This window comes from Caretta caretta, chromosome 2, assembly GCF_965140235.1.
Source record: "Caretta caretta isolate rCarCar2 chromosome 2, rCarCar1.hap1, whole genome shotgun sequence".
Classification (NCBI taxonomy): domain Eukaryota; kingdom Metazoa; phylum Chordata; order Testudines; family Cheloniidae; genus Caretta; species Caretta caretta.
In genome coordinates, this window is record NC_134207.1 from 75798954 (window position 1) to 75809038 (window position 10085).

General features: G+C 42.6%; 1 protein-coding gene across 5 annotated transcripts in view; it reads left to right on the forward strand.

Annotated features, from left to right (window-relative positions):
- Positions 1 to 9739, forward strand: part of NOL4 (nucleolar protein 4) — a 256811-nt gene extending 247072 nt beyond the window's left edge. For all 5 annotated transcript variants that reach the window (XM_048840572.2, XM_048840571.2, XM_048840573.2 and 2 more), the window contains one exon: positions 7794 to 9739. In XM_048840572.2, coding sequence (XP_048696529.1) covers positions 7794 to 7987 — 194 coding nt within the window. In that variant the 3' untranslated portion in view covers positions 7988 to 9739. The remainder of the gene's footprint in view (positions 1 to 7793) is intronic.
- The last annotated feature ends 346 nt before the right edge of the window (positions 9740 to 10085 follow it).

Consider the following 10085-nt stretch of genomic DNA (forward strand, 5'->3'; position numbering starts at 1 on the left):
AGGTTCTGAGCTTCTGAAAAATTTCAGTTCATGCATGCTCGGGAGAGGTTGTTAGAGTTTGGCAGCTAAATTCTCCAAAAATTCTGTCTGCACTGAGCATGCTCCATCCTCCTCAGATTCTGACTTGCCAATTGGACTGGGCATGCGCCGTCCCCACAGTGTGACTGAGCATGTGCCCGACCAAGGCTATAGGGCAGGGGTGGGCAAACTTTTTGGCCTGAGGGCTGCATCAGGTTTCTGAAATTGTATGGAGGACAGGTTAGGGGAGGCTGTGTCTCCCCAAGCAGCCAGGCATGGCCCGGCCCCTGACTCCTATCCGACCCCCCCACTTCTCACCCCCTGATGGCCCCCCCGGGACTCCTGCCCCATCCACCGCCCCCCCCGCTCTTGGTCCCCAGACCCCCGCCCCTAACTACCCCCCACCGCCCCATCCATCCCCCTCCTCTCCTTCCTGAGTGCCCCCTGGGACTCCTGCCCCATCCAACCACCCCTTCTCCCTAACCGCCCCCTGCCCCTAACTGCCCCCAACCCCATTCAACCCCCCCTCTCCTTCCTGACTGCCCCCGCCCCCCCGGGGACCGCTGCCCTATCCACCCCGCTTGCTCCCTGTCTGCCCCCCACCACCCCATCCAACCCCTCCTCTCCTTCCTGACTGCCCCCCCGGACCCCTGCCCCCATTCAACCCCCATTCCCCACCCTCTGACTGCCCCAACCCCTATCCATGCCACGAACTCCCCCTGCCCTCTATCCAATGCCCCTTACTGCACTGCCTGGAGCACGAGTGGCTGGCAGCACCACTGCCCCAGGACAGGCAGCCGTGCCGCGCAGCACAGAGCACTGGGTCAGGCTGGGCTCTGCAGCCCCACCGCCCAGAGCGTTGCGCCGCACAGCGGCATGGCTGTGGGGGAGTGGGGACAACCTCCTGGGCCAGGAGCTCAGGGGCCGGGCAGGATGGTCCCGTGGGGCGTAGTTTGCCCATCTCTGCTGTAGGGGCTGAGCAGGACTTTCCATGTACTTGCTTCTCCTGGCTGGTGGGATCTGTTGTGTTGCCAGGCACAGGAACTGAAAGCAGGAAGACAGTCTTTCCTGTGCTTTCAAATGCTCCCCCTGTTGGCATCCAGACAGTGAGGAGGGAAAGGAGGAAGTAGCCTGACTTAGATGTGTGAGGTAAGGATTGGGAGGTGTGGAGGGAAAGGGAAGAAATGCAGGGTTGTGAGACAGGGGCAAGAGCTTGGACAAGTATTATTAGCCCCATTTTACAAAAGAGAAAAATAAGGTTCAGAGAAGTTAAGTGACTTGGCGAGCTCTATAGCAGAGCTGGGAGTCTCCTGACTTCCTATATTATCGACAGACTTCCATCTTATGATCATCCTTCCTTCCTCTTACTGAGAGCAATGGAAACAGTTTTTCAATGTGCTTATTCTTTTCTACTTTGTGTGGACCCCAGCATCCTTATGTATGGTGATTCAGGCTGGCATGCTCAAAATTAAGCTGACCCCCATGTTTGGAATCGGGAAAAAATTTCTCTGACAGGGTATATCGGAAGGTACATTATTTTGCACCTTTATCGGCATAGTAGAGCAGGGGTCATCTATTAGGATGAGGTAGGTGTATTCCACATGATGATTTCCTCTGATGGTAGGGGCAGACACTGGTGGACCTCAGTCATCATCTCCATCTCCAAGCAAGTGTCTTGTGGTTGTCACTTGAAGATGCTTGATGGTGAATTGTTACAGACATCTTTCTGTTCTAACTTTTTTTGTCAAGCTACAAATCTGTGTTTCCTTTAACTGAATTAGCTGAATGTTTTGTTTCCCATGCAGCTGAGGGCGTGGAAAGGAAGAGAAATGGAGAAAAAAGACTTAGTCCAATTCATTAGTGTCTGTTACCCTGGCCTAAGAAATGTCCCAGCACTGAGAATTATTGCTTCTCACATATCGGCCCTCTTTTGGGAGAGAGGAAGAGGAGAAATATGGTAGATGCAAAATAAAATAATCATACTTCTAATCAGAATAAATAATGCTCACTTGGGAAAAAATAACATAAATAGAAAACAACTATCAAAGTCTAATTTTAGTGGACCGTGATATGAAACGACCTGAATGCATGTTAAGCAGTTGCAGTGGCACTCGAAGAAAAATATTTGAATAAAAATTACACAGTAAAAAGACTCTGCATAATAGATTTCAAGGTATGGGCAGTGGCCCTACATCTGGGGAACGTGTCTTTTGCATCGTGATAGATGAAAAAAGTTGGTTAATTGTCATGGGGTAAAGTAATTTGACATCTTAACACGTGCTTAATCAAATGTCAGTCTTTTTGAATGAGATATTGCTCTTATAATTATTGCCTACAATAATAACGACCAATTTGAGAGTCTACGTTAAATATATTAGAGCGTTATTTTCTTTCAGCAGGCTATTAACTATCAAAATGATCGTTACCCCCCGGTAGCGTGCAATTCTGAAGAGATTATTGCTTAGACAACTCACATATGGTGTTGCCACACATGAACCATCAGTGTTTATATCACCATTGGTCATATCATACATCTGACCCTGGAATTTTAAATAATTAACCTTGCCTGTGAGTAGTATATGAAGCAATAATTAGTTCACTTTTAGATCTTGCAGTTTACAGTAAAGTCATTTGTCCAGCAGTGTATTTAATATCAGATTTATTCAGCAGCTAATCTGATAAATGATTGTTTAGTACATGAAGAGAGGATTCCTAGGGTTTTATATTTTGAATTATTTAGTTAAACTAGAACCATTAAGCTTTGCAAAAGAAATGAGGTGAATGTAATTGGAGTGACTCCCTAAATTTAAAGTTAAAATGTAAATCCATCAGTCTCACTGTGGCCCTCAGAAAGATCTCTCTGAGCACCTTGTCTAATTCACTGCTTAAGAAGCTGTGCTATGGTGAAAATGATAGGTAACAGTCTTGATTTATAAAAGTGTGTACTAAGCAATAAAAATAAATAAAAAATACAGACCCCATCTTCAGGTGTCCAGTACATGCTTAATCTTTGTTTGCACACTGCCACAGACCAAAGTGACTGTGCAAACTGATCATCCTTGCATATCAAGACTGGAATACTCTGTGACAGGCCAGGGTATTCCAAAAGGTGCAGGCCTGGTATACTTGAGGGGAAATTTAAATGGAAAGGTTCATTGCAAAAAATGCAGATTATTGTTCCCTTTAATGAAAGGGAGTGCATTTCCTGCTGCTGGGCACAGTGCCAGGTTAATAGGGAACATAGGTTTATTAAGAAATGAATTCCCACATAAGGAAAGGGGAAAATAGTATAAGAAACTCTCTTTAAGCTGCCCAGTTTTCCCCAGATGTAATCATTTGTACTGGTGGCTTCAGGAGATAAAGGTCCATGAAAGCAGTCCATTAACTAGTTATTTAAAAGACCTACTTATGTGTGCACGTAGAACTAAACAATGGATTTGCTAAGCAGGGGACTACAACTCCCATCAGTCCACTCGACACTGGCCAGTCAAGGGGAAAGGCCCTGAATCAGGAAGTGGCCAGGCTCTTTTGCATTGCAACCCAGGAGCTGCAGAGAAGCTGGGTGCAGAGAGCAATCCCCAGGAATGGTTGCAGAGCTGTGATTCTTTCATTGTTTAGCCACAGTGAAGTAACACTGGGCCCGAGAAAGTAAGTGTGACAATGACACTGTAGCCTGCTGGTTTGAGCCCTCACTGGGGAAGTGGGAGATCCAGTCTCCCTGCGCCAATGCATTTTTAATGTATTTATCCGCCGTGGAACAGCTTCAATGGGACAAATTGAGGAAGCCTCAGATGAGCCTATTTTATAGCCCAGTAGTTATAGGTACTGCTCAGTACTGGAGTACACCCAGGATTAGAGTCACAAAAGGACTCAGATGCCAATTGTCACTTTAGGCGCCTAAATCCCTTCTATATCCCTATATATACATTATGGATTATATTTATATAATCAGCCACCTGCTTATATAAATCTGTATAGATTCATTCTTATGACTGAAGCTTCAGGTTTCTCTCTGAGTATTTGATACCTGCATATGGATGGGCAGAAAAATACAGACAGTGAAGAGTGTGTGATACATTTATGCCTTATTTCACGAAGAAACCAGTACAACTGATGGAGCTACAAATGAGTTATGACATTCTTAACATGTACTACTAAGTGGGGGTCATACCCACTTCATTTCTTTTCAGACTGGGGCAGTGGTGAAGTGGATAGGGATTCAGCACAAATGGAAGTATCACTGCACTATATTTATTATCCAGGGAGCGCTAGTGACAGCTATAGATGAGGCTGTGTACACTCTCATTTTAGCCCTTTTCTTTTCAGTCATTCAGAATGTTCTGAAACTTGAATCTTTCAGGATGAAACTCCCTAGGTTTGGTCTCTGGCCCAGGATAAATTCTTATAGGTAAGTTGTACCTGGGCCTTACCCAGGTGTGCTCTGGAGACACGGTGCAAGAGCGCCATTTCAAAACCCAGGTAAGGATTGGACACAGCTGCAGTTTCTGCATTCAAGGGAACACACGGACTGTTCCCTCACTCCTCGCTGTTCTGCGGCATGGGTGGGAGAGGAGAGCATGCTGCATCCCACAAAAGGGTAGCAGCCGGCACTTTTCTTGTATCTCCTGGAGCTCCTGTGGGCCAGTGTGGCTCTGTATTGCCCGCAGTGCTCGGCTGTGCTGAAAGGTACAGTTGATCCCTTTGGAAACTTAGAAAAAGGATGGTTCAGCTGCATCTGAGTACAAGGAGAGTGAAAGAAAAATACTTTCCCCTTATTAAAAGAAATCCTTGCAACTTATTTTCAAAATGGTTTGGGACAGAAAGCTGTAATCTGGCACAGAAATAACTCCTTCATTGTCCTGGTAGAAATCTGTAGGGCTTTGTCTGAGCTGAGAAGAATCACACTTTGCCCCAGAGCAGTGCGATGGGTTCAGTATTTAATGACTTTTTACAAGCTTTCCCCTCAGTCCACACACAAGGCGTCTGCTCAGGCTGTCTGGCTTGCCTGTCACTCCAATCTCATCTTCCCCCATGTTGAATTCCTCCACTAGCTCCCCCATGTTTTGTTGCATCAAGTTCAGGTTTCTTTTTCTGACTTCTATGGGCCACTCACAAATCTGCCCATCCTTATTTGCCCTTCTCATCTGTCACATTGCCTTATGCCTTGTCTGCCACCAGTGACAGCCTTGTTTGCTCATATCGGTTTCTCACACACATGGCTCTGTGCCTTCTTCCACGCTGCCCCTTAAACATAGACAATGCTCCCTGCACTGATCTGTAAGGTTACTACTCTCTCCTACAGCACTGCCACCTCTGCCATGACACGCTGAGGACAGATGGGACTGGCTGGCACTTAAACTGAGCTATAGTCATCCAAAAAGAACCAACATATATTTGACTATATCTTTCTCCTCTTATGCTTCATATGTCACTTTCCTTCTTAGATTGTAAACTTTTCAGGGTAGAGCCAAGTCTTGGTATGTGATTGTGCAGGAGCATAGTACAATGGAACTTCATCCTGATTGGGTGCATAAAGTTTTCCATGACTTAAAAACATTATGAGTCTGGTGCCTATAGTTCTCAGTGGCACAGAATATGTACTCAGTGAGACAAGGGCTCAGCTCTGCCTTTTAAGAAGAGATGATTCAAACATCTAGGAAGGGGTGATTCACTTCACTTAAGATGGGAATATTTAAAATAAAAGCAACAGAAAAGAGGGGAGGGTTTCTGGTTTCTTTTGGGCATTAAAACTGTTCTAGATTTCACCTTTGTTTTTCAAACTGTTTCCGGGAGGTAACCTGGGTCACCAATTCCTGCTCAATCTCCTCTCTACATGTGGGATTCAAAGCCTTCAGCTCATCCAGCTGCTTCCCTTAGCATCTCCTCTTCTCTTACCAGGTGGGGTAACTGTCCCATATGTGTCCAAGATCATCAAAAGGGCTTCAGGAAGAGCTGTAATCCCAGCTGACCGAGGTGCCGCAAACAGACAATTGGGTATAGATGTGGGTGTAGAGTGAGCTCCCATAGCTTCAGTGATCCTCTGTACCAGTATTCAGTTTGTTAGACTCAGGTGAATTCTGATTGAGTTTTGATGATCTGTTGCATGTGCAGTGTGTGGATTTTGGTTGCAGTTGGCATAGAATTTTCCTTCCAGATTCCATTAGGATTTTAGAAAAAATGAACTCTGTGGAGTTAAAATCTCCCTGTGGGGTTAATCAGCACATTTAAAGATACTGGGCTAGATCCTTGGCTTCTGTTGGTTTGATGGAACCACACCAATTTATGCCAATTGTGCATCAGGCCTACTTCTAGCTTTCCTTTGAAAGAGATGTCTCACTGCATGTGCTGAAATACTACAAGGAAAAGCCCATTAATGTAAGGAGAACATTACAAAAGTTTGTACTTACCAATGAAATAAATTTAGTATTCTATTCAACTATTTAAAAATCTGGATTGCTGAGGAGCAAAACCATTCATTCTTATTTCAGAAAAAGATTTCTTCTTGCCCTGCCATATATTTTCTGTGTGTTTTTGGCTATGACATGAATGAGAGTCCAGGGAAGTTCATAAAAATTAAAGTAGGTTCATGTGGAGCATGGTGCCCTCAATATTTCAGTGGCCAATTTTTCAGTACTGGCACAATAAATATAAGTCTTTAATGGCTTCTTACAACCATTCAGCTAAGCTGACATGATTTGTGTACTCTTGTTCAGTATGCTGTGTTGAGATTTTACTTCCTTAGAGTTTTCCTTTTGAGCTTCATCGTGATATAGTCATTGCCCTATAGCGTATGATGACAATTAGGTAGATTCACTAGCCTACTTCTCTCCTTCATCCTATGTGTATCGGGGTAACGATTAAAACAAGGCAGTCATACCAATTTAAAACTGGTGAATGTGAATGGAGGGCTAGGCTGTCTTTGTGTTTCACCTGTTCGTGATACCTATTCCAGATCTCAATGTGAGAATGTTTAACAGTGCAGGTTCTGTGTGACCAGTCTCTTTGTGTGCCTGACTCTGCCTGCACTCCCCTGAAGTCAATGGGAGGTTTGCCATTGATTTCAGTGACTGCAGCAATATGGCATTATCAACATTATCTACCGTTAGCTTTATCTCAGGGTTGTCAAAAAGGAAATAGAATTAAGTAACATTAAGGGCCATTTCTTCAACTGATGTAAATCAGTATAGCTCTTAGCCTTAGTGCTTTCTGTTAATGTCTATTTATCTACCACTCCCATCACCAGGGCCTTACAAATATATTATTGTTTTAATCAAGCTTCTCTCTCTCCCTTCCTTCCATTCCTCCACTGAGTAGGGAGTTGTTTCCCCCACCACACACCCCTGACCCTTTAAACTGTAATTCTGTTGAAGTTACTGCGGGATGGCTGGAAATAAGTTGGTTTTGCATTTTGTTCTGGAGCTTTGTGTTTATCCCAATCTCTTCAGGAAGCAAGTCCTATGTGTAGGCCAGTTGCTGAGCAAGCTCTGCCCCCTGCACATACAAGGTTTCCTCTTGAGATTGACATTTCCACCACCAGTGACCCCGTACCCTGGACTATGTTAGCAGAAGCCAAAGAGTGAATGAAACCTGTTACATATAAAAATGAACTGCAGCATGCCCTCACCAGGAATAGCTACTGCTTTTCACCATTCACTGATAAACCGCTGTGAGCAGTTTGTTGTTGCTCTTGAATTGTGTCTACAAATCTTTTGTAGTGAAACTTTTTTCTGTCAGGAAAACCAAATGCTTCCATTTTTTCCATTTGTTATTTCCAGGTCCAACAGATCTCAGTATGAAGAGGCAGTTAGCAACCAGCTCCGGATCCTCCAGTAGTACAAGCTCTAGACCTCAGCTGAGTCCAACTGAAATAAATGCAGTGCGGCAGCTTGTTGCAGGGTATCGAGAATCAGCAGCATTTTTATTGCGTTCTGCAGATGAACTGGAAAACCTTATTTTGCAGCAGAACTGAGTCACATGAGCTTTGTGCTGGCCTAGTCTTATCTCGGAGTTTCCACTAATGACATTTTGAGTTCCCAGAGCAGACGCTTCAGTTACTGCAGTCTTTTTAGGAGAGTTAATTACCATAATGCCACACTGTTCTTGATCCATAAAGTGATGTGTTAAGGTGCTTCAAGTGAACTTTGACCGCCGATAGTTCTGAGGTACTTTAATGTGTCCGGCCTATTGCTTTTTGTTTTAGTGTGTCAGCATAAATATAAAAAAAGTGGCTAGAGATTGTTAACTCGTTCTAACAAGTGGAGGAAAGAGACGATGCTGTGGTGGTAAAAATTGGTTCAAGATCCAAGTGCAATATTAGTGGAATGTGCTACTGACTCATTGGACTTAAAGCTGCAGTATATGGCAAAACGTTGCCAAAAGTCCTGTTGCCACAGGACACAATTGCAATGGAAAGGATCTTGTATTTTCAGAAATGTAATTTTTATAAAAACAAAACAGAAAAAACCTTTTGTTTTCATTCAAAATTTTTCATTTTTACTTTGGTAAACTTTTTCACTGGTCCTAAAAACGTTTTGAGGAGATATTGTAAGTCCCCCTCTTCCTCTCCAGAACCCCCTGACTCTGCCCTTCTCCCCAACTTCATATTCTTTCTACAACAAGTAACTCTCAATGCTGGATAACCCTTCCGTTGTGTACTGTAAATTGTCATCTCTGGAAGAACTTCGAAAGGAAGCATGCATTTCCTTACATTCATGCCATTCTCACCTCGATCCTGTAATATATTGCAGCATTATTATCAGTTAATAGAGATGAGGGGTTTTTTAAAAGACATATCATTTAAAAAAAATTGGTTTCTTACAGCTATCTCATTTAACTCCGTGATCGCTGCTGCTGTCTTGAACAAGTCCCTTGAGTAGCGATTGGATGTAGATGATTGAATGTTAAGAGGTTGCAAGTGACAATCTGAAAATTTGCACTCCTGTGTTTATTTATTTATTTATTTATTCCTTTAAACAAAATACTTACAGAAAAAAGGCCATTGACATTTCTGGAGTGATTTGTGTAATGCCCACACCTAGCTGAAAACTCTACAAAAACTATAAATGGATGCAGCTGCAACTTTAATTAAACTCTTCTCTCCTCTCCCCAATTTTTCCCATCCCCTATTTCTTCTTTTATAAGGTTGAATACACATTAATGGTGTTTTTTTGTGCACTAAGGCAAGCTTATTTTTGAATATATAGAGACAAGTACTTTTGTTCATGCTTACTGTACTATTTGTTCTGTTTAGCTTTTGTTGAATAACAAGTTCCTTGTGCATTCCTGAATTTGCCTTATTTCATGTACAAATTTTTATGTAATTCAGTTTTTGACAATGAGTTGAAGGCATCAGTGATATTTTATATCTACTTGTTACATATAGTTTTCCAAGTAATGACTGTGATTGTGACCCGGTAATGTGCACTTTTTCTTGTAATGTGGACATTGCTATGCTTTTTTCCCCTCTAGTGTTTCTAGAATTACTATTGCTTACAGTTATGTAAAGAAAACAAAAAAGAAAAAAAGAACTTTTGTGATACTGTTGGTGAATATTAATGTGAAAAAGGCTATGAAATATGAGTATTTTGGAGGTACATAGATACACAAACATCTATCTAAGTTGTGAACTAATGTTCACAAGTTTAAATGAAAATTCAAAAACTGAGGGCTGGAATGATTTCCTCTGTTTTGTTTGGGTAAATAAACAGATTTCTGTGTTTAACGATTGTGAAACATTATAACGTTTAAACAAACATAGTGTCTAATCAGTTATCAGCATTGCCCTTTTTAAACAGGAAAAGGGAACTTCCATGCCAGCTGTTGGAGTTGCCACAACTCAGTTCTCAAAAACATTGAGTAAATCCATTTGGATGATTCAAGCTAGAGGTTTGTTCTAATGAAGAATTTCTTCAATAAGAGCAGAAGCAGGCGGTGCGTAAATCATGAGGTCCAAGTCACTAATGCTTCACAATTTAAACCTGGCTTGAGGCAACAAAATCTAACTGGTAAAATTTATTCTTCAAAAAATCTATCAAGTGTCCTTTAAAAGCACTTGCCATTGACTCTGT